Source organism: Mus caroli, unplaced genomic scaffold, assembly GCF_978045245.1.
Source record: "Mus caroli unplaced genomic scaffold, Mus_caroli_1 scaffold_11, whole genome shotgun sequence".
NCBI classification, from domain to species: domain Eukaryota; kingdom Metazoa; phylum Chordata; class Mammalia; order Rodentia; family Muridae; genus Mus; species Mus caroli.
The window spans coordinates 18,544,953-18,568,017 of record NW_028227266.1 but is presented as its reverse complement, the minus strand read 5'-3'; the positions used below and the strand labels follow the sequence as shown (position 1 = coordinate 18,568,017).

At 49.3% G+C, this 23,065-nt stretch overlaps 3 protein-coding genes across 6 annotated transcripts in view; 1 reads left to right on the top strand and 2 right to left on the bottom strand.

Moving 5' to 3' along the window:
- Positions 1 to 4,686: 4,686 nt before the first annotated feature.
- On the bottom strand, positions 4,687 to 7,764 carry Timm29 (translocase of inner mitochondrial membrane 29). The gene is made up of 2 exons (XM_021172997.3): positions 7,567 to 7,764; positions 4,687 to 7,487 (listed from the first exon to the last, which is right to left on the bottom strand). The coding sequence occupies exons 1-2, from the start codon at positions 7,676 to 7,678 to the stop codon at positions 6,799 to 6,801; spliced, it is 801 nt and encodes a 266-aa protein (XP_021028656.2). The 5' UTR covers positions 7,679 to 7,764; the 3' UTR covers positions 4,687 to 6,798.
- A 20-nt stretch (positions 7,765 to 7,784) lies between these two features.
- Positions 7,785 to 11,218, top strand: Yipf2 (Yip1 domain family member 2). 2 transcript variants are annotated; one of them, XM_021172999.2, is made up of 10 exons: positions 7,785 to 7,900; positions 8,049 to 8,109; positions 8,412 to 8,569; positions 8,650 to 8,730; positions 9,120 to 9,207; positions 10,176 to 10,292; positions 10,371 to 10,537; positions 10,620 to 10,802; positions 10,888 to 11,013; positions 11,090 to 11,218. In XM_021172999.2, exons 2-9 carry the CDS (start codon positions 8,079 to 8,081, stop codon positions 10,999 to 11,001), a joined length of 939 nt encoding a protein of 312 aa, XP_021028658.1. In that variant the 5' UTR covers positions 7,785 to 7,900; positions 8,049 to 8,078; the 3' UTR covers positions 11,002 to 11,013; positions 11,090 to 11,218. The 2 variants fall into 2 exon arrangements, with proteins under 2 accessions (XP_021028658.1, XP_021028657.1); XM_021172998.3 differs by having other exon boundaries at positions 7,785 to 7,910.
- Carm1 (coactivator associated arginine methyltransferase 1) overlaps positions 11,181 to 23,065 on the bottom strand; it is a 43,495-nt gene continuing 31,610 nt past the window's right edge. Inside the window, exons 5-16 of one of the 3 annotated variants that reach the window (XM_021172995.2) lie at positions 21,783 to 21,893; positions 20,816 to 20,993; positions 18,685 to 18,775; positions 18,233 to 18,314; positions 14,388 to 14,473; positions 14,127 to 14,216; positions 13,622 to 13,759; positions 13,446 to 13,535; positions 13,255 to 13,367; positions 13,073 to 13,150; positions 12,739 to 12,807; positions 11,181 to 12,609 (exon numbers count right to left, since the gene is read on the bottom strand). In XM_021172995.2, the coding sequence (XP_021028654.1) occupies positions 12,470 to 12,609; positions 12,739 to 12,807; positions 13,073 to 13,150; positions 13,255 to 13,367; positions 13,446 to 13,535; positions 13,622 to 13,759; positions 14,127 to 14,216; positions 14,388 to 14,473; positions 18,233 to 18,314; positions 18,685 to 18,775; positions 20,816 to 20,993; positions 21,783 to 21,893 (1,266 nt within the window). In that variant the 3' untranslated portion in view covers positions 11,181 to 12,469. Of the gene's footprint in view, positions 12,808 to 13,072; positions 13,151 to 13,254; positions 13,368 to 13,445; positions 13,536 to 13,621; positions 13,760 to 14,126; positions 14,217 to 14,387; positions 14,474 to 18,232; positions 18,315 to 18,684; positions 18,776 to 20,815; positions 20,994 to 21,782; positions 21,894 to 23,065 lie in introns of all 3 variants that reach the window. The other 2 variants (XM_021172994.3, XM_021172996.2) reach the window with 2 other exon arrangements.

Genomic DNA, 23,065 nt, shown 5'->3' with positions numbered 1-23,065 from the left:
TAGAGGATGACAATGCACTGTTTGCAGCTGGGACCTTGAAACAGTTTCTAGTGACCCAGGCATGGAACTCAGGGCTGCAACTGTGACCCCCGCCTGAAGCTCTGCTGCCAGAGCTGTCTCAGCTGGATGGCTACCAGAGACCACTGTTAGGGCTAGCAACTTCCTGCCAAGGCAGAGGACCTGAGTGTGGTCCCTAGGATCCACATGGTAGACAATAACCAATCCTTCCAACCTGCACACATGTGACCACACACATAAATATTGTTGAAATATACCTTCTGCAGGAAAGAGGGGCCCCTGAGGAAGCTCAAAAGACACACCAGAATGAGAAACCAGGAAGGGATGGACTTTTGAAGTTGGACTAAGTACACTGTGCATTACGTCTATGGAGGCCAGCGGGTAGACTACGGTGTTTGAATGAGAACATCCCTCATAGGTTCATGTTTGAATGCTTTGTCCCTGTGTAATGGAACTTTTTGGTGAGGACTAAGAGGTTTGGCCTTGCTGGAGTAGATATCACTGAGAGTAGGCTCTGACTTTTCAAAGGCTCACACCCATGCCATTCTTAGTGGCTCTCAGTTTCTGCTCCAGTGCTGTGCTTGCCTGCTGCCTGTCCTCCACTATGGTGGCCACAGGCTCTACCCTCTGGAACTATGAGCTCATAGTCAATGCTTCCTTTTATAAGTTGCTTGGTCATGGTGTAACAGACACTGGGTAAACCTGACAACCTGAGTTCAGATGCCCAGAACCCAAGTAACCATGGATACAGTAGTACAGTGGGTGTGTACAACACACTGAAAGGGATATGGACGATCAAAGACAGGAAAATTCCTGGAAGTCTGTGTGCCAGTTAGCTTGACTGAGGTAAACATTGAGAGACTCTGTCTAGGGGTGAAGGCATTTGCTGCCAAGCCTGACAACCTGAGTTCAATCCCCAGAACCCACATGATGGAAGGAGACAATACACTTCTCAAGCAGGGCATGGTGGCGCACGCCTTTAATCCCAGCACTCGGGAGGCAGAGGCAGGCAGATTTCTGAGTTTGAGGGCAGCCTGATCTACAGAGTGAGTTCCAGGACAGCCAGGGCTATACAGAGAAACCCTGTCTCGAAAAACAAAAACAACAACAACAAAAAAAAATTTAAGCTGGGCAGTGGTAGCTCTCATGCCTTTAATCCTAGCACTCAAGAGGCAGAAACAGGCGGATCTCTGAGTTTGAAGCTAACCCAGTCTAAACAGTGGGCTCCAGGACAGCCAGGGAAACACAGAGAAACCCTGTTTCAAAAAAAAAAAAAAAAGTTAAAAGAGAGCCTGTCTCAAATAAGGAAGAGAGGACTGACACCAAGGGTATCTTCTGAACTCACACAGATGAACACAGAGAACACAGAGACATACACACAGAGACATTCTCATACACATAGGCACACACATACATACACACATACATACACACATACATACACACATACATACACACATACATACACACATACATACACACATACATACACACATACATGCACACATACATGCACACATACATACACACATACATGCACACATACATGCACACATACATGCACACATACATACACACATACATACACACATACATACACACATACATACGGGGTTGGGGAGAGGGAGGGACACACACACAGATGAAAACACATATGTGTTCATCCTTGAGTACAGAGCATAATTTAGGAGCCAGTCTTAGCAACATAAGCTCTGTCTAAAAATAAACATTTTTTTTAAATGTAGTAGTTTATTGAACTCGGACAAATGGCCACAAGGACCACAGCACCGAGGCTTGCCCTGATGGAGGCTCAAAGCTGCTCTGACCAGCGCCTCATAAAGAAACTTTTTTTTTTTTTTTTTTTTGGTTTTTCGAGACAGGGTTTCTCTGTATAGCCCTGGCTGTCCTGGAACTCACTTTGTAGACCAGGCTGGCCTCGAACTCAGAAATCCGCCTGCCTCTGCCTCCTGAGTGCTGGGATTAAAGGTGTGTGCCACTGCGCCTGGCTTCTTCTTTTTTTTTTTTTTTTTTTTGGTCTTTTTTGAAACAGGGTTTCTCTGTGTAGCCCTGGCTGTCCTGGCACTCACTTTGTAGACCAGGCTGGCCTCGAACTCAGAAATCCGCCTGCCTCTGCCTCCCGAGTGCTGGGACTAAAGGCGTGCGCCACCACGCCCGGCTTGGGGTTTTCTTTTCTGTATTTCTTTGAGACAGGGTCTCACTATGTAGCCTTAAAATCACAGAAACCCACCTGCCTCTGCTTCTCAGACTCTTATCTCTTGTTTTGTTTTTTTTCAAGATAGGCTCTCAGCCTCTCAGGATGGCTTGTAATTGAACTGATCCTCCTGCCTCTAACTCCTGTGCAAGCCATTATCATGTCTAGCTTGAAGTACTGGATGTGAATGTGTGCTAGGCAAACATTCTCTCAACTGAGCCTCATCCCCTTTGAAATTCTGTTTTATTATTTTTTTGTTTTATATGTCAAAGCTAGTCTACCTTAATCCCCTCACCTGCTCTGCTGAGCCTTGCTCAGGGCAAAACAGAGACGCCTTAGCTGGGCATGAGGGGCTTTGGCCCCCTCTGGTGTTCATTAATCAGAACAAGCACATGCAGGGCCACCACCCCAAAGCCAACCTCTTCTGTTGCCAAGTGACCAAATGCTGGTGCAAGAAACGCAAGCCATGGGACATGCAGGCAGTAGCATATATTTTTCAGTAAAAAGAAACTTAGGAATGGAGATATGGAGCAGTGGGTAAAGTGCTTGCTGCACAAGTGTACGGATGGATTTGACCTTTAGGAGCACGTGAGAAGCTGGAGATACCAGTGTCCCAGGCTGGAGAGGCACAGGTTCAGCCTTGCTTTTTTGTTTTGTTTTTTGTTTTTTTGTTTTTTTTTTTTTTTGAGATAGGGTCTCTCTTTGTAGCCCTGGCTGTCCTGGCACTCACTTTGTAGACCAGGCTGGCCTTGAACTCAGAAATCCGCTTGCCTCGGCCTCCCAAGTCTGAGATTAAAGGGGTGCATCACCACACCTGGCAATTTCTATGTTTTGCCTTCAGTTCACAGAAGGTGGTACGGTATCACCTGCAACTGGAATTAACAGATGGTTGAGGGCTACCACGTGAATACTGGGAACCAAACCCAGATCCTCTGCAACAACAGTAAATGCTCTTAACAAGGTTTATTCATGGCAAGGGATGACATTATTTAATACCTTTTAGCAAGGAGATGCTGCAGTATGACCCATAGAGTACTTGCCTTATGTCCCACACTATTTGGAGGAGGAATTGCCCTTCCCCCAAAACCAAGTATGGCTACACAGGTTAGGATCAAAGACATCAGGCACACCTCTGCCAGGGCCTGCTTGTCTAGGTTAGAGGACAACTTCTGAGTATCAGTCTGCAAACTAAGTCACAGGGCTGGGAGCTGGAGGCTGAGCGACTGTCATAGCCTCACAGCAGCATTTTCTAATCTGCTACCCCCTCCCTCCCTCCCTCCCTCTCTCAAAGACAAGGTCTCACTATGTAGACCAGCTGGCCTTGAACTCAGATATAAGCCCACTTTGCCTCCAGAAATACTAGGATCAAAGGCATGTATGTGTCCAGTCTGCCCCCATCCCTCTCTTTTGGACAGTTCTCTCACTAAACTTGAATTCAGCTAGACTGGCTGGCAGGCAAGCTCTTGGCATTTACCTATCTTCAGACCCCCAAGTGCTAGGATAGTGTGGAGCCGTGCCCTGCTTTATGTGGGTACTGGGTATCTGAATTCAGGGGTGCATGCTTATATTTCACCTGCTAAGCCATCTTCCTTACCTGAATGTTGATTTTTCCCTCTCTTTAAAATTGAGACGCATGACATTTTGGTTATCACAAGGCTGGAGGAAAGGACAAACAGAAGAACTGGAAGAAATGGATACTATGAAACTCTAACTTTCAAGCATGATCCCACTGTTGTACTTAAAAATTATTGCGCCAGGTGTGGTGGCGCACGCCTTTAGTCCCAGCACTTGGGAGGCAGAGGCAGGCGGATTTCTGAGTTCAAGGCCAGCCTGGTCTACAAAGTGAGTTCCAGGATAGCCAAGGCTACACAGAGAAACCCTGTCTTGAAAAAAAAAATATTTGCACATGTGTACATGAACATGCTCACACTCGTGTGTATGGAGGTCAGAAAATAATCTGCTGGAATTAATTTTCTCCTTTCATCAAGTGGGTCTTGAAGATCAGATTCAGGCCATCGGATTTTATGCAATAAAGTGCCTTTGAACTTGGCCTTCTTACAGCCCCTAGCTGTGGTACTTTGTGATCACAGACTGTACAGGATCTCCACTTCGGGGATTTGTGTCAGTAATAGTTGCTAAAGGAAGGAAGGAGGAAAGGAAGGAAGGAGAGAAAATTCCTTAGTGGTATAGTCAGTCCCTGGAAAGGTTTCCATGAGGTTGTTTAAATCCACACACAATAGTTCTAGGTTAGTTCAGGGCCAGCCTGATCTAGGCCAGCCCAGGATAACAGGATTACATATTGAGACAGCTTCTCATCCCCCTTCCCCTCTTCTCTCTCTCTCTCTCTCTTTCACACACACACACACACACACACACACACACACACGTTGGTGCTAATTGGGAAGAGAGGAGAAACATGGAAGTGGGAGTGGATAGCAAGAAACAGTAATGGAGGGTGAATAAGAATATTTTATACACACATAAGAAAATCCTTTAATACACACTAATTAAAGCATTTGTAATTCAGATGTGGATTTTTTGGAACCCATATTACATTTTAACTTATTTTGTATACATGTAGGTCACAGGACAACTCGGAGGAGTCAGCTCTTTCCATTGTGTGGGTTCCATAGGACGGACTCAGGTGGTTGGCTTGGCTGAACATGTCTTCCCCTGCTGAGCCACCTCACCAGTGCAGGAAGATGTGAATTAACATCATCACCTGGCCAGAAGACTTGGATTCAAGAACTACCTTACACAGGAGGTGGTGGCACATGCCTCCCACTCCAGAATATTACTGAAAAACCAACCAACCAAAACCAACTATCATACTTTCAATACATCTGATAACTAATAAAGGAGGCAAAACACACAATCACACCACTAGGAGTGGGGTAGCTCAGTGTACAGCACATACTTTGTCTGTCTGAAGCCCCCCATCATAAACAAATCCATCAAAAAGTGACTGCTTCACCTCCTGCTTTTACTGATTAGCTACAAGCTACCTGGTATGGGAAGTTTTGCTTCCCTAATATTTTAGCTTGAAAGGTAATTACCGGAATTTTGCCAGGTCCAACCTATATTCCCCACCCTGTTCCTTTCCATCCAACCATTTCCAGGATCCCTGCAGTACAATGACATACGACTGCATGTACACTCTGGGATGAGAGCATGTTCCAGCCTTCCACCATACTTGCAATTGCTGCCATACATATATACAGTAGAATTTGTCGGCCTCTGTACCTCTCTCCTGCACTGATAGTAACATACAACATTACTAGTTAAGCTAGGTCAAAGGTCCTCGGGGACTACATAAAGATATTATCAAACAAAACAAAGAGCCTAAGAGGACTTGGTGTACAGGGCTTGCCTCATATGTACAAGGCCCTGGATTTAATGTCTAGCAAAGTACCCAACAATAACAATCCACAGGGCAGAAACATTTCACTTCATTTGGGAAATGCAGGCAAGAGGAGCCATCATTCAGTCATCCTTTGCTACACAGTGAGTTTGAGGCTGGTCTGGGCTTTGAGACCACTCTCAGAAACAAATCAAACCAAAAGAATCCAATTTGAGACGCAGACAAATCTCTGTTTAAGGGCAGATTGTTCTTCATAGCCAGTTCTGGGGAAGCCAGTGTAACAAACAAACCAAAATCCACAACAAACAAAAACCCTACACACATACATTTCAGCTCCACCTGAAAAGGAGAGATCTGAGGTCAGGCAAGCTGGCACACGATTTTAGTCCCCATCTTGGGGGATGACTTAGGAGAATCTTTAAACCTATGTGCGTGGGTGTTTTGTCTGTGCACCACCACGTGCCTGCCTAGTGTACAAGGAATCCAGAAGAGAACGCTGGATTGATTCCCTGGCCTGGAGTTACAGATCAAGCTGCTGAGAACTGAATCGAGGTTCTCCAAAGGGAGGAACAGTCAGTACTCTTTAAACGAGTAGCCTTGGCAACACGGCCAGACCGTCCTCAAAAAACTTCACTGATACACACTACCAAAAGGGGGCCTGGGGGATTGGTCTTAGGATCTTGGGAGTCACTGGCAGTCAGGACATCTTTGTAGCCCCATTCACGAACAGGACTAATGCGTGGGCAGGGTACTCTGTGGTGCACTAGAGCTGATGCAGGAGTCAGGGCCAGCCTGGGCATACGGGAGTCACATTCTCAAAAAACAACCAAATAAACAAAACCTCCAAAACCAAGCCCATTTCTGTTCTGTTTTGGCAGTGCAGGAACCCAGGCATGTTAGGCAAACACTCTACCCGTGAAGAACATCCCCGGCTACAACAGGCTACACAGCACAGGCTCCTTACTAGTAGAGCTGGGGGCAATTAACACAGTAAGGTCAAGTGCTTCAGCATGTTTAAGAGCAGTCCTTCAGCTCTTCTGTATCTCTAAGACCAGTAAGGCCCCCAAGTTGCTTCGGCTAACAGGACAGAGTGAGGACTTCCCATAAAATCACAATAAGGGTCATTTATCTCTACCCATCTCACCAATTGCACCATCCACAGCCAACAGTTTGCCTGCGCTTGGTGACCCGGGGGCAGTCCTGGGTTTCATCTGGAAACATCGGACTGAACCAGTGAATCAGCCTCGCTCAAAGCTAGCCGATCCTTTCTCTCCTTCTGTAACACCTGCTCCTCCCACAGCGCCTGATCCACCTGATCGTCGGTGAGTACGATCGGCTTGTACTTCTCCTCGAACAGCCGCTCATTGGCCTCGGAGTGCAGCTGGTGAGGCGCAACGACGCGGAGATGCGCGGGCAGGTGGAGAAACTCGTCGTCGTTGATGTCGCAATCATGCATGCGGTTCTGCAGGATCCACCAGCGGCCAACGAACCCCACGTCGAGGATCCGGCCGGGGAAGTCCACCCAGCGTGGCTGCAGGTAGCGGCAGCGGGCCTGGTAGAGGCTGGCCTGGGCGTCGAAGGGCGCTTCGTAAACCAGCGAGCAGAAGCCCAGGTTCACGTGACGCAGCCGCCCACGGCCCCTCAGCCACAGCAGGCGCTGCAGGAACGCTTCCGAGTGGCGGTTGCGCGTGGCCGGCGCCAAGAGCAACAGTGACCCCGATGCGTCGAGCAAGGCCTCCTCGAAGGCCGCCTCGCTGGGCGCCAGCGCGCAGCACGCAGCCGCGCCGCCCAGGAGCCCCACGTACAGGGCCGCGCGGCCGGGTCGAGCTCGCGCCGCAGCCGCCGCGTCCCCGCACGCCTCAGCGTAGTCCCGGAGCAGCGCGCCGGCCCAGGTGCCTGAGGGGAAAAAAGAGCTGGGGTGACAAGGACTCGACCACTCGGGCCACCCACCCTGCAACCTTCTGCCACTACTCACTCAGTCGCGTCCACAGCCCTGGCTTAACCGCCACCGTCGTGGCACCACCGGCATCTCCTCCCGCTTCACCGCGCCCACCGGACCAGAATCTCTTAAGAGCCGCTGTCACCATCGTCTCCCTGCGGTTCCTCGGCCCAGTGGAAACGCATGGTGTCGGAATGAAAAAGGCCGGAGAGTAGATCCTGCGCAAGCGCAAGACACAGGAAGTAGTTTCCCACCGGAAGACAATAGGAAACGGACCTAAACGGATGTTGCCGTTGCGTGGCGAAGGGTGGGCTCTGAAGGGAAGGCGAGCGGCGCGCACGCGCATAGAGCAAGAGCCACGCCAGCTTAGGTAGGCTCAGGTGAGGAAGGTGGGGAGCATCTGAAGGGACCCGGCTTGGAGCTGAAGTTCCATTCCGTGTATTAGGCTCCATGCAGGAGTCCAGACGGAAGCATCAGTCTTGGGGAGGGCTGTGGGACTGATGTGGTTCTGTCCACAGAGTGCGATGCGGTGACGCCTCCAAAGAATCATGGCAGCGGCTGACGAACTGGCCTTCCACGGTGAGTGGAGCCCGTAAGTGGTCAGAGCTCCTACCTCTGTCCTAGGCTAGAATCCCAGGCAGCTGGGTCCCAGACCTCAGGCTCATCTTGCACTCAATTCCTGCTTCTTCCATGAACTCAAAAGGCACATCACAGCGTCCAATCCTGCACAGGACCTAAATTGAATCCCATCTTAGTACACAAACAGACCTACCCATGCATCAAAACTGAAGAAACTCAGCCCTTAGGGGACAGCCATAGCCCCAGTTGATGAAAGGAATTTTCTGATTCCAAACACCTATGCTCATATTCCCTCTCCGTAGAGTTCGAGGAAGCCACAAATCTTCTGGCAGAGACCCCAGATGCAGCTACTACTAGCCAAAGTGATGAGCGGACCTCCCGAGAGCACGTGGCTGTGGTTGTGGGTTCAGACATTGGCTATGGAGCTGAAGTAGGGGAGGAAGAGGATGACAAGACATCAGTGAGTCTCCTAGGCCCCGATGATCTGCCTCTGTTCTTACCCTGGCTGAGCAGGCAAGTTCTGAGTCTTTTGTCTTATAGCTTCTACAGGAAGAAAAGCCACAGCCCAGATTCTGGACATTTGACTACTATCAGAGCTTTTTTGATGTGGACACCTCCCAGGTAAGGCACTTGGAGTTGCTTGGAGTCCAGCCACTATACTTGAGGACTGAATGGGTATGGTGGGGCTGGAAGGCAAAAGCTAGGTTACAAAGTAGGCGTGGATGGGTGTGTGACTTAAAGCCAGAATGTTTCCCAGTCAGGCCAACCTCTAATAATAAACCAAGTCCAGTGAGAGGATACATCCTGGAGATGTAGGAGGGAGACCATCCAGAACTTAGGGACTGTCCTTCCTTTGATTGGGAGGAGAGGCTGCAAGAAGCTGAGAGCAAGGTGGCAGTCCTGAAATCCACCTTCACAGTGGTGACATGTTCAAGCTTGTTCAGTAGGATGTGCTGACACCTCTCAGAACACCAGGATTCTCACTCTAGACCCTGGGCTTTGCTTTCCAGGTCTTGGACAGGATCAAAGGCTCCCTGCTGCCCCATCCTGGCCACAACTTTGTGAGGCACCATCTTAGAAACCGTCCTGACCTATATGGTAAATGGGGGTGTATGTTTGAATCAATGGAGTATTCACTTAAACATGGGACTGTACCAGGCCCTGAAATGGGCAGTCATGCATGAAGAGTAAAACTTGTGTTTAGTTGAGGGAGGCACCAAGATGGAAAGCAGAAGGTGGTAGGTCTGGCTAACTCAGAGGGTGAGTGGCATTGCTGTCTGGTTAGGGAAGTCATGAAGGTCCCTGACTAGGGTAGGCAAATGAGTTATGCTGACATTGGTGGTGAGAGGCTTAGAAGAGGACCCAGAAAGCTTCTAGGTCCCATGGTGGAAACAACTGAACTGTATGGCAGCGTAGGTCAGTGCAGTGGACGGAGGAGCAGGGAGGCCACCAGCAGGGGTGAGGACACAGGTCCCAGAATGGTGAGAAGAGATCTTACTAAGATCTTTTTGGGATCTCCTCTGGCTTTGGAAAGTGAGGGTAGAAGCCAACAAGAGCAGGCAGGCACAGATGTGACATTGGAGGCTATGAGGAAGAACGCTTGGTTCTAGAGGATGCCCCACAACCAAGGAGTGAGAAAGGCCAGGGGGGCTTTCTCCCCAGTCCACCAACAGAGTTGCCATGGGTGGACAGGAAAGCTGGACAGTTATCAGGAGCAGATCAAGTGTCTAGAGGCTCAGTTCATACACGTGAAGTTCAAAAAGCAAGCGTGTGAATCCAGGGCCCTGGGGCAACTTAGGAGTGGACACATAAAGGTGGAATGCAGGAGGCCTCTGGACAAGATTCTGAGAACCACCAAGCCTGTTCTACCTATAGACAGTTTTGTCAGAGAAAGAGCTAAGTGCTTGAGGCATTTTAGAAGATATTTCCAGAAAGACAGGATAAGTCCAGATGCAGCACTCGTCTGGAGAGTCAAATGGCGTCTAGGGGTCTTAGCACACTTGATTTAGGACACAGGCACCTTTCCCAGGAGGAATCTATCTGGGACTCCATGTCCCCCTTTGCAGGCCCCTTCTGGATCTGTGCTACCCTGGCCTTTGTCCTGGCGGTTACTGGCAATCTCACTTTGGTGCTTGCACAGAGACGGGACCCCTCCATTCACTACAGCCCCCAGTTCCACAAGGGTAAGCAGACTGGGTGGGCTCAGCTCCTGGATGCCAGGGTCCAAGAGCATGCAGTGACTGCCCACATTGCATCCCTAGTGACCATAGCAGGCATCACCATCTACTGCTATGCTTGGCTAGTGCCGCTGGCGCTGTGGGGCTTCCTGCGGTGGCGTCAGGGCACGAGGGAGCGCATGGGACTGTACACCTTCCTGGAGACAGTCTGCGTCTACGGCTATTCACTCTTTGTCTTCATCCCTACTGTGGTGAGTTTGGCTTGGCCCTGGGGGCTGCTGGGAGCTACGTGGCCCACCAGTATGGTCACCAGATACGTACTTGTTACATTAGGTCCTGTGGCTTATCCCAGTGCAGTGGATACAGTGGCTCTTTGGAGCCCTGGCCCTGGCCTTGTCAGCTGCTGGGCTGGTATTCACACTGTGGCCTGTTGTCCGAGAGGATACACGGCTGGTGGCTGCGGCACTACTGTCTACTGTGGTGCTGCTTCACGCCCTCTTGGCGCTAGGCTGTAAGGTAGGTTCCAGGCAGTTCTCACCAGGGCTGTGGAGTGGGGTTTGCTGCCACCCAACTGTACATTCATTCTGAGGTCTCTCTGCAGCTGTACTTCTTCCAGCCACTGCCTCTGGACCATGTGGTACCAGCACCCCAAGCCACACCTCCATCTCCCAATGTCCTGCTGCCCAGTTCAATCCAGCCCATGACAACCTCCTAGGAAGGCTCACAGGTGAGGGACCAGTTTCTGTGTTGGTTGAGGATGTACCCTCCTCCTGGGACCATTCCTAGGAGTCTTTCTTTTTCAGGCCAAACTCAAGGGGATACTACTTGTCCTGCCCTCCGTATGAAGATGGGAGGATTCTTGGACCCTGGAGACTACCCTGCTGTTTTGCAGGCTTTTCTTACAAAGCAAACACTTTTATTTTCTATGCAAAGGTGATCCAGAGAATTTATATAAAGGTGGGGAGGGGCAGCCGAGCAGGGAGTATTACTGATGGACAGGAGAGAGCCTGGTTCCCAGCTGCCTGAGGGCCCTCTGATTCCCTGACAGGTCAGGAGGGTGGCACAGAGCAGCTCCAGCCTTTGCCAAGGGGTTCCTGTGGCAGGCAAAAGCCCAGCCTGAGCTGTGGCCATTGAGGTGGGGACTCTAGGGTAAGGGAATAGGGGAAACTGCCTGTGCTTATTAATCACCCTTCCTTCTTTGCTTTTCTTTTTATCTGGGGAGGTCCTTGCGAGGCTCCTTCCCAGGGTTGCTGTCTTGAAAGGATTAAGAGGAACATGAATGTGAATGCAACACACAGGCCTATGTTAGCTATCAGGAGAGGACGCCTTCCTTGTGTGACAGATCTTTGAGGTTTCTTGTCTGCCCCAGTAGCCCAGGGTGACTCACTCTGGGCTGCCTGTTCAAGCTTTTGATGGAGGGGGGCCTTTAGGGCTCAGGACAGGACAGTAGCAGAAAGTAGGGACTAGGCCTTTGGACAGCTGGGTGGTTTGTACATTCAAGTTTGAGGTGAACCCTTTGGTGGGAGGGGGCTGCGCCCACTCTGAAGGCTTGACAGGGCCACCCCTCACCTAGAACCTCTGGGCCTAGGAACAGGGGCTGCTGGCTTGGCCCGGCCAGCCGGGTTTCTCAGAGGGTCTGTGGGTTGACACTGGTTCTTTTCGTAAAAAAATAAAATTAAAAAAAGCAGCATGTCACGCCCATGGTGACCATGTGGCCTGGTAGTTGAAGGAGAGGTCCAGCTGGCTGTGCTGCCACCCCAGGTGAGGGGAGGTGCAAGGACGGGTTGTGGGGTGGGTGCTGCCAGGTCTGTGGTGGCAGCTGCTGGCCTCCTCCTGCCTGGTCAGGTGCAGCTGTGGGGGTTGGGGGAGGACTTGCCTCTTCCAGCAGATGTCAAAGCCAGGTCAGAGTGGAGAGTACAGAACAGGATGAGGGCTGCCCCAACAGGATCTCATGTAAAGTATGGCAGCAACACACGCTCGGGACCAAAGGTTGGGCTGGGGGTACTTGAGGGCAGCGGCGACATCGTGTACAAAATTGTCCAAGTTCCCATAGCAAAGAGGGCTGTGACCGGGTGTTCACACTTCTCCAGAACAAGGGGGAACAGCCACTGGCTGTGCCGGGCCTGGACTTCATTTGGTTTCCTGGTGCTGTCAGTGCGCAGTGCTGTCGCGGCTGGAGGCACCTAACTCCCATAGTGCATGGTGTTGGTCGGGATGGACATGGGCGAGGCCATGGAGATGGCAGGGCCACCCATGGTGAACTGGTTGTTGACTGCATAGTGAGCACTGGAGCTACCGCCGCCTCCCTGGGCACCTGAGGAGCCTGTGGGGCAGGTCATGGGCACTGAGGAGCCAGCATGACCCCTGAGCCTGCCTGGCCCCCACTGGTAGCTTGAACTTGTGTGCAGGCCAGGCGGGACGTCCCCCGCCCACGGCCCCACTACCCTGTTACCTTGGACAATGCCCGTGCTCATTATGGAGCCCATCCGGGAGTGGGTGTGATTGACAATCCCTGTGTTAGCTGCGCAGCGACAGGGAGGAAAGAGGGAGGGAGGCAGATGTCACCGCCCCCAGCCTGCCCTGCCCACTCCACTCATGGATGTTATAGGGAAGGGCAGGTGGAGTGGTGATAAAAGTGGAGAGGCACACAGGGCTAGAGTCCCCAGGAAGAAGAAGAAGTGACCATGACAGCGACAGTGGTGGCAGAGAACCAAGCACTGGTTTAACTGGCCACTGGCACATCCCAGTCCTCCCCTGCCATGCCATAGATCCCAGGGGATACTCACCTAAGGGAATCAGGTTGTTGTGACCCACACTGGAACCGCCTGCAATAACACTGCTCAGGTCGTAGGCAGTAGGCATTCCTAACCAGAAAGTAGGTGTCAGGGGTGGGGCAAGCTCTGGGAATTGGGGTCCAGGCTGCCACCAAGGGCCTCCAGCCATGTCTGGAAATAACATTCAGACTCACCAGCCACAGCCACCCCGCTGCTGAGATTGTAGGTGCTTCCTGTGTTCCACATATTCTCCGAGGGAGACGTGTAGTGTGAGCCAGGTGGGGGTGATGGGGTTGTACCTGTGTACCTGTGGCAGAGATTAACTGTGGGCAGGCAGGGCTGTGGGACTCCAGGCGCCCTCTCCCGCTGAAACCCTGTACACTACCTGAAGAAGGGGTTCTTTAGATCCAGCAGGTTACTAGACTTGGAGCCTGTCTGATCCACCTGTGCCACAATACTGATGTCATAGCTCTGTCTGGGGGAATAGAAAGGATGGCTGTGAGGCAACTGGGCTGGTAGAACCCTGTGCCTATCCAGCCCTAGATGGGTGGCAGGGTGCACCTTTTGTTGGCAATAAGCAGACATGTCCCTGAGAGCGTGTCCCCGGCCTTGGCAAACAACGGTGACTGGAAGAGGCACCGGACCTGGTACCAGTGGGTCAGGGGCTCTGTTGGGGCTGTGGATAGCCACACGGTCATTCTGTCAAGAAGAGATGGATGCACTTCACTGGGTTGGCACCACCACCTGTGCCACTACCCCACACACCTTGATATCATTCCCAAGGGATTTCCCTGAATGGTCCTTTGGGGTCTCCGGGCTAAAACTGGCTGGACTCTAGAAGCACAGCCAACCCATGGCCATCAGGTCCCTACTCACCCTGACACCCATGTATTGAGAACAAATGTACTTAAGGGACAGGTATTCAGGGTAGCTGCTGGGGAAATGACAACCACACCCCTCCCCCATGGTTCTTCCTGGGGTTTAGATGAGAAGAACCTAAGGAGTTATGACAATAGCCAAGCCTAGAGGCCATAGGTGCAAGGAGTCCCAGCAGTGCCATACTTACATGGAGCCAATGAAAGCAACATCGAACCAGAAGGCCAAGCCATGGACCAGCCCTGAATGCAGCATGTGGAATTTGAATGGGATTTCTATCCTGCAAGGCAAAGGGCATATGAGGTTGCTATAGAAGCCACACCTGACAGTAAGGAGAGTGGGAGGGATAGCTGGGGGGGACAGTAGCTGGCCACAAGTGACCAGGGAGTTGACAGTACATGACTATGAGGACTGGTAGCTTAGGCCACGAGTGCTTAGGGGATGAAGCTACCTGTGCAAATCGCCTTCTTTGGCTTCTAAGAAGTTCACTGTGTACTTGACAGATTTGGCCATCAGGATCCGGATGTCAAATGTGTCCTGTAAGATGACAGATATGATCCAGCTTGTGCTGCAAATACTATAGAAGAAGGGGAGAGCCTCATGCCAAAGCCAGCCTGGTCTATATAGTGAGTTCCAGGCCAGACAGGATTACAGAGAAAAACAAGAGGCTGATTAGCAGTGCTGGAGAGATGGCTCAGTAGTTAAAAGCACTAGCTACTCTCTTCCAGAGGACACAGGTTCAATTCTCAGCACCCACAGCTCACAGCCTCTGTAACTTCAGTTCCAGGGAACAGATGCCTTCTTATGACCTTCTTGGACTCTAGGCATAACAGTTGTAGAGGCAAAACACCCATACATATAAAAAGGTTCTGGGAACTGAGTTTAGGTCCTCAAGCTTGCATAGCAGTAAGCACTTTAGCAACTGAGCCATCTTCCCACTCAGGCCTCATCCTCTTGGTCATCTTGCCACAGTGGCCTGAGTACTGGGATTCCAGGTGTCTGCAGCAAGACAGGGCAGTCCTTTTTTACTGTTAGAGATTGAACCCTGGGCCTCATAGATGTGAGACATGCACTCTGCACTGAGCCTTACCAACCTTAGGCTGGTAACAAAACCACAATGGCAACACCCAAATTCCTACCTACTCAGCAAGTGGTGACGCCTACTCATTTGGGTCTAGGTTAAGCAATATGTGAAAATCTCATTTGGAGAAAACCAGAAGCCTAGCCTAGTAGCTCAGTGCCTTTAATCCCAGCACTTTGGAAGGAGAGCCATGCCGATTTCTGAGTTGAAGCCAGCCTTGACTTTAGAGTGAGTTCCAAGCCAGACAGGGCCACACAGTGAGACCCTATTTCAAAAAACAAAAGGGCCACTCAGCTGGTTCAGCAGGTAAAGGCACCTGCTACATATACAAGCCTGTTACCTAAGTTCAATCTCTGGAACTGACATACATGTTGCCAAGCAACACGCAAAAATTTTAAAAGCCTAAGTAAAAGATGAATTCAGCATCAGTGACACATGCCTGTACTCTCAGCACTTGGGAGGCCGAGGTGAACAAATTGGAAGTTTAAGGCCACCCTGGACTAGGTCAAAGTTAGTGAGACTCCCATTTAAAAAAATAGAAGAGAGCAGCTGGAGAGATGGCTCAGTGGTTAAGAGCACTGTCTGCTCTTCCAGAGATCATGAGTTCCATTCCCAGCAAACACACAACCATCTGTAATTGGATCTGATGCCCTCTTCTGATGTGTCAGTGACAGGATGCTCGTATACATTAGATAAATAAATCCTTATAAAAAAGAAATAGAAGAGAAAGCTAAAGAACAAAACAGTGGAGAGAAGGGGACTGGAAGACTGAGTACTTGGGAATAGTAACATGGGGAACGAATGGAAGATAGAGTTTGAGATTCATCTCCCAGATGTGGTGACACACACCTGTAACGGAAACTGGAGGGCAGTGTACAGTGGGAAGTGATGGTCTCCAAAGGACAAAAGAGAATCATTTTGCTGAAGTGACTGACTATTGTACATACAACTAGATCCTAGAAGAGAATGAGACAGAAGGTTCACTACGACTAGTTTCTCAGACTAGTGAAACAAAGGGAAGACATTGAGGGGTCAGGGAGCTTGATCTTCAAACGGACTAAGACTTTCATGCACTCAGGATGCAGAGGCAGGCAGATCTCTGAGTTCCAGGCCAGCCTGGTCTACAGAACGAGTTCTAGGACAGCCCGGGCTGCACAGAAAAACCCTGCTTTGAAAGAAAAAAAAAAAAAAAACCCAAAACAAAAAACCTACCAAAGAAACTTGTATATATGTTGTTTCCTTAAGTAGTAAGGCCACAAGAGGTTTACAGTAGAATAGAAAGAGACAACTAGAAGAAAGTATCCTTGCACTACTACTTAGTAAAAGCGGACTTTAAGGCAAATGATAATGTAAAGGTTCCATAGTGACAAAAAGAGTAACCCAACAGGGTGTTCTTATTCTAGACCTGTGTGCAATTAATATAACAGTTCTAAAACATATGAGACAATCATTCAGACTGAAATGGAAAAAGATATCCCCATCAAAATAATGCCAAAAAAACCCTAAGATTCACAATCAGTTACACATCAGAAAAAAAAGAATCAGTAGTGACGACGGGCATGTGGAAGGCTCTTTATGATTTCAAGGACAACTGAGGTCTTCATAGTGAGACTCAACCTTAAGGAAAATGATGAATCCTGACCAAGGTGACTAACAAATCTAACCTAATTGACATGGATGCATGGCTGTACTAAGTATGACTGACTTCTTTTTCTTGTGTGTGTGTGTTTGAGACAGGATTTCACTATATAGTCTGGCTGCCCTGCAAAATTCACTGTGTATACCAGGCTGACTTTGAACTTGGAGATCTTCCTGCCTCTGCCTTCCCAAGTACTAGGACTAAAAGTGTGTTCCACCACACCCAGCTGAAATCCATTTTAAGATTACACACTAGACTTTGAGCAAGTCTTAATTATCCAAGGTCTGAAGTATTAGTGCATGTTCTTTGATGACAAATGAAGGCACAGTTGTATACCAATTATGCTATACTGAGATAAAGTTTAGCTTTTTTTTTTTTAAAGATTTTCTGTTTAACATTTGGTCTTCTCACTGGGCAGTCATGCCTTTAATCCCAGCACTTAGGAGGCAAAGGTAGGCAGATCTATGAGTTCAAGGCCAGCCTGGTCTACAGAGGAGTTTCAGGACAGCCAGGACTACACAGAGAAACTCTGTCAAAAAACCCCAAAAACCAAAACCAAAACCAAAACAAACATTTGGTTTTCTTGGTGCAGGTAAATCTCTTGAATTTCAGGCCAGCTAGGGCACATACTAAGAGCCTGTCTCAAATAAATACAATTTGATATTTTTTTAAAAATTTATTCATTTAATGTCATTTAAAATTTGAACTTTTATTTTTTTAGGTATATTTATGTATGAGTATGTAATTCACATCTCTAGAACTGGAGTTTCAGATGGCTGTGAGCTACCATGGGGGTGCTAGGAACTGAACCTGGGTCCTCTGCAAGAGCAGAAAGTGCTCCTAATCGCTAACTTATCTCTCCAACCTCCAATTGACTTGTTTCTATTTTCTATGTGATTTCTCTGCATGTAAGTACATGATGTGCATTCAATGCCTGGGGAATCCCAGAAGGCAGCACCTGATCCCCTGAAACTAGGACTGCCATATGGGTGCTGGGAATGAGACCTGTCCTCTACTTCTAGTGCTCTTTACTTTTATTCTTTAAATTCAATCAGTCAATCAATCAATCTCAAAACTATTTTACGGGTCTGGAGAGGTAGCTCAGTGGTTAAGAGCACTGGCTGTTCTCAGAGGACTTGGGTTCACGTCTCAGCACTCACATGGTGACTTAACCCCTAGACTTCCAGTCTCAGGGATCCAATACTGTCTCCTGGCCTCCGCAAGTACTGCACACATTTAGCACATAGACATAAATGCAGGCAAAATTTACTCTTTACTTACACGTGGGTATTTTATCTGGATGATGTCTGTACACCACGTATTATGGCTCCCCATTACAAATGGCTGTGAGCTGCCATGGGTGATAGGAACTGAACTGAGGTCTGCTGGTGTCTTCTGGAAGACTAGCCAATGCCTTTAACCAGAGACATCTCTCTAAAGTCCAATTTTTTTCTCCTTAATTTCATTTCTGCATGTGTGTGTGTGTATTCACTTGAGTCAGGTGCACTCAGAGGCTCTTGGACATGGTGAAGCCTGAGTTTCTTCAGCTCAGCAGTGCCATGTACACACTACTCACCACCACAGGCTGCCGGAAGTACTCATCCACAGCGGCGCCTCTGAGGGCCGACAGGTCCACTCCATGGAAGGATGGCTGGTACCTGTGGAAATTCCCAAACCACATCCACAAGGTCAGCAGCAGTGGAGCCAGGTGTGGTAGCGCATGCCTTTAATCCCAGCAACTCAGGAGGCAGAAGCAGGCAGATTTCTGAGTTCAAGGCCAGCCTGGTCTTCAGAGTGAGTTCCAGGATAGTCAGGGCTCCACAGAGAAATGCTGTCTAGTAAACGACCCCCCTCCCCAAGGCAGGTGGAGCCACTTGCTTTATTAGCTGGCCCTTGTCTAGCCCATGTCCTTTAGATCCTACTGTGGCCAAGGAGAAAAAAAGAGGAGACAGGGCTCACCAGAGGATTGGGTCCATCCCCAAGCGGGCAGGCTCTATGGTCTGGCCAGGACACCCTGGGCACACTCACCAGAAGTTGGCTTTGGTGAACTGCTCCATGTAGAGCTGTTCATCAGTGAAGGGTGCGAGGTGGACATCACCAATGGTGGGGAACATGTTTCCTGGAATTGGAGGCAGAAGAGTGCTGTTGTCAGGACAGTACATCCTGTAAGGCTGTGTAGAACTTTTAGAGGACCTTGAGATCTCCAATCATGGGCCCATCCATCCACTCATCCACACACCACCCACCCACCCATCCATGCACACATCCATCCATGCACCCATCCATCCATCCATCCACCCACCATGTACCCATCCATTCATGCACACATCTATGGATGCTATAGTGTGCAGTATTGTTTGTCCATTGTCTCTTAATGTATGTGAAGTGTAGCAGAGCCAGAATCCAACACAAGTTGGCTTACTGCTTTGTTTTGTGTTTCTGGAGCTGGAACTTGGTGACTCTGAATTTAACTCTCGGATATAAGGTTTTTTTCCTTTCTCCAGTGGCTTTTGGGGAAGGTGGTGAAAGAAGGGAGGATAAGGTCTCACGTAAACTAGGTAGTCCTTTAACTCCTGTTAGCCAGCTTCCACCTAAGTGCTGGAATTACTGGTGTACATTTGCACACTAGCTTGCTTGTCTTTTTGAGATGGGGTCTTGCTGCCTCAGGTTCCTAGATACTGAGATCGTCAGTCTGTGCCACCATATCCAACCTAATTCTGATAGGTCAGAGGCTCTTTTCTTTAGTGCTTTTGATTTTCATCCATGACTCACACATCAATTCAAAATTCCCTATTTAGAGCCAAGGCACCTGGCTCAGTTCACCGGGACTCATTCATCTACTACCAGTTCCTATGGTCATCATTATGTCTGTTTGCATCACACTGGCCCTCATCCATTCCAAGAAGTGAGTGGGCCTAATCCTATGTTCCAGCGCTAACACTCAGAAGCAATAAGGAGCCTACTAGAGTCTCTTGGTGTCCAGCATGCCTGGTCTGCTCCAAACAGAGTGACAGGAAACCCTAGGCTATTTGGAGTTTAGCTACATCACCTCAGCCAGGGCTATTCAGGTTCTGGATCAAATACCAAGTTTAACAAGAAACTGAAATATAAATAGAGGGTCCTCCTCTGAGATTCATGAGCAAGCAAATGGGACTAAGTTGGCAGCAACAAGAAGCAGATAGGAGGAGGCTGACTTCAAAGGATGAAAACATGGCCTACAGATGGGCCTCCCTCCTGAGCTCTTCAGGGAGTTGGGATGGTCCGGAGGTCCTCACAATTCACATTAGATTAGAATGCTCAAATGTGGCCAATGGGATATCAGAGGTAGGTGGGACAGCATGTATTCTGGACAGGTGTGCCAGAATGTTCCCTTTAATCCTCATACAGACTTCTGAAGGCTTGAAAGCCACCTCAAGTCTTTGCCACCATAGGGCCAGAGGGGAGAAAAAGAAGACACAAGACAGTTGCTGGCAGCCTGGAGTTGCACACTTACACAAATAGAGTATTGTAGCCACCTCCTAGCTACAAAAACTGAGCCAATGTTGGCTCCAAGGCAGAGAAGTCATGGGAGCCATACGTTCACTAAGACCGCCAGTACCACCTGCTCTACCTGAGGCTACTGCTAGAGCAGGGTCTAGATATATATGGATATATATATCTCGACTGCACCCTTAGGCTTGCACACCCCCCCCCCCCACCTGCCCACTTCCAAGCTCTTAGGGAAGCAGGTTTGCCACACTGCCATGGACAAGGTCTCCAATTTGGGAATTAACAACCCTTGGGATTGTACCAGTGACAGATCTGAGTTTCAGCCCATCCCTGGACTCCCATTTCTGTCCTATTAGAAGCAGCTCTACAGCAAGCATACACAAGAGGTGCCACATGCTTACTGTGTGTCTACAGTGGGCTTGTCAATGCCTGGTGCGATGAGTGGACTGCTTGGTGTCTGGGGCTCTAGAAGCCATAGCCAACAAGCAGGGTTGGGATAGGAAGCAGGGAAAACCCCTAACTTTCTGTAGAGAGATCACTGACAGACAAACAGGACACAAAGCCACCTGCAGGCTGCTGGTAGCAGTGGGGTCTTGTCCAGGGGGGGCCAATGACTCTGGTTCAAAGTCTTAGTTCCACTGTTCGATGCTCCTGAGCATGGGACACTCACCACTAGGCTTCAGGTACTTTTTGGCATGGAGGTAGCTCTCGAGCATTCGTTCATTGAAGAGCATGTAGCCCATGGGCTCTGAGATGATAATGTCCACTTGCTCAGGCAATGAGACCTCCTCTACTTTGCCAGGGATGACCACGATGCGGTCTGTCAGATTGTTACTCTTCACCAGGACCTGCAGGAGGTGGGAGAAGGCTCCCTGTGCTTGCTTGGCTTAGGCCCTCTACAACCCTTCAACTCACGTCTCTGGTACCAGTGTCCCTCCTGCTGGGATGGATGGGCCTAGTAGAAGTGACATGTGTCCAAGGGGCTGACATGTTACAAGAGGGAAGAGGCAGTCTCAGAAGAGACTGGACTAGCATCGAAGCTCTGTGAAGGAGCTGCAATAAGGTGCATAGCTCCAGGAAACACACAAGAGAAAGCTGGTAATGCTGCCCTTGTCTGTCTGAGATGTAGGCTGTGGGAGGGGAGCCAAGCTTATGCATGTATCCATAGCACAGTGGGAAGGAGCATGGAGACTCTGTGTCTGGTAAAGAACCTGAGTAGTACAGAGCGAGGGATAAGAAAGCACAGAGCCCATTCCTTGGCGGCTTTTCAATTCTGAACTTGAAAATGAAGTTTTCCATGGGGGGAAAATGGGGGGGCTGGGCGGGGCGGCAAGATGACAAAACAAAATCCTGTTGTCTCCTACATAGGGTGTTATGGTGCTCAGACAGGCTAATTCTCAGGACCCAGAATTCCCACCAGGGGGTTGTTTTGTTGCCACTCTGGCCCTAAGTGTACCCTTGTGGCTGCCTGGCTAGTCAGTGTTGATTTGCTACCACAGTCTTAGTGCCCACCCCTAGCCCCACCCCACCGGTGACCACTCTAGAGACAAAGAACAGCAGTGATGTCTCCAGGTTTCCTTGGGGCTCTCAGTGGTACAAATGAGAAGGAAGGGCTTAGACCACAGCAGAACACTGACCTCTGCATGCTGAGCCATGGTGCTGGCTTCCACCGCATAAATTTTCCTGGCTCCTGCTTGAGCAGCAAAAAATGACAGGATCCCAGAGCCACAGCCCACATCTAGAACGATCTGAGGAAATGGTATACGAGGCTACAGATGAGCCACCCACCACACCGTTGTCACAGACAGTAAGTAACAGCACAACCACTATGTATTAACAAAATAGTATTTTCAGGGGGGTGGAGAGATGGTTATTCTTGTAGAGGACTCAGGTTCAATTCCTGGCACTCACAGCTTACAAGCAACTGTAACTGCAGTTCCAGGAGATCTGATGCCCATTTCTGTCCTCCACAGGCACTGAATGCACATGGTACACATACACACAAGCACTCATTCACATAATAAAATAAGTACAATAAAAATAAATCTTAAGGCCGGGCGTGGTGGCACACGCCTTTAATCCCAGCACTTGGGAGGCAGAGGCAGGCGGATTTCTGAGTTCGAGGCCAGCCTGGTCTACAGAGTGAGTTTCAGGACAGCCAGGGCTACACAGAGAAACCCTGTCTCGAAAAACCAAACTAACTAACTAACTAACTAACTAAATAAATAAATAAAATAAATCTTAAATGGTAAGTGTACTTGCTGCCAATAACTTGGGCTCCAAACTCTGAGACCCACATGGTAGGAGGAGAGAGCCAATTCTCAGCTGTCTTTTCATCTCTACACACACATTCTCAAAATAAATAAATGTACTTTGAAAAAAAAATTTTTAAAGCTTTAATTACTACAAAAAGAAAAAAAAAAAGTGAAGAAGAAAGCAAAACAAAAAGCTTTCCTGTACAGTGGGAGATGCTTATAACACCAGCACTGAGAAGGCTGGGGCAGGAGGACCATGAATTCAATACCAGCTTAACACAGTGAGACCCTGTCTGAAGGTTAAAACATAGCTGATGTGGGAAGCAGAAGTGAAAGCCTGGGAGGTACTGGCAAAGATGTCCATGGTACCAGAAACCCACTGTCCTTGCCCACCCACCTGTTGAGAAGCAGAGACACAAAGCTGGCATAAGGCATGACAGCCAAGTAGGTCCTCATTTCCAGGAGCTGCCCCTTACAGGCTTGGGATCACCATGGAGATAAAGCCATGGGCCAGGCTTCTAGGAAGAAGAGCCTGGGTTTTCTGCTCAGACCCAATCCTACAGCCTGAAGGTGGGTGGAGCACTTGGGGCACAAGCTTTCAGAGAATGTGAGGAAGAGGCTTCTGCAGGCACTGTGTCCTATGCTGATGCTAACTCCATCCCCCA

Bases quoted from the DNA above. Each gene is read 5' to 3' on its own strand.
- Timm29 (XM_021172997.3), bottom strand. From the start codon at position 7,678: ATGGTGACAGCGGCTCTTAAGAGATTCTGGTCCGGTGGGCGCGGTGAA. The intron at 7,488-7,566 runs GTGAGTAGTGGC...TTTTCCCCTCAG, and splicing joins AGGGCTGTGGACGCGACTGA to GCACCTGGGCCGGCGCGCTG.
- Yipf2 (XM_021172999.2), top strand. From the start codon at position 8,079: ATGGCAGCGGCTGACGAACTGGCCTTCCACG. The intron at 8,731-9,119 runs GTAAGGCACTTG...TTTGCTTTCCAG, and splicing joins TTGATGTGGACACCTCCCAG to GTCTTGGACAGGATCAAAGG. The intron at 10,538-10,619 runs GTGAGTTTGGCT...TTGTTACATTAG, and splicing joins TTGTCTTCATCCCTACTGTG to GTCCTGTGGCTTATCCCAGT.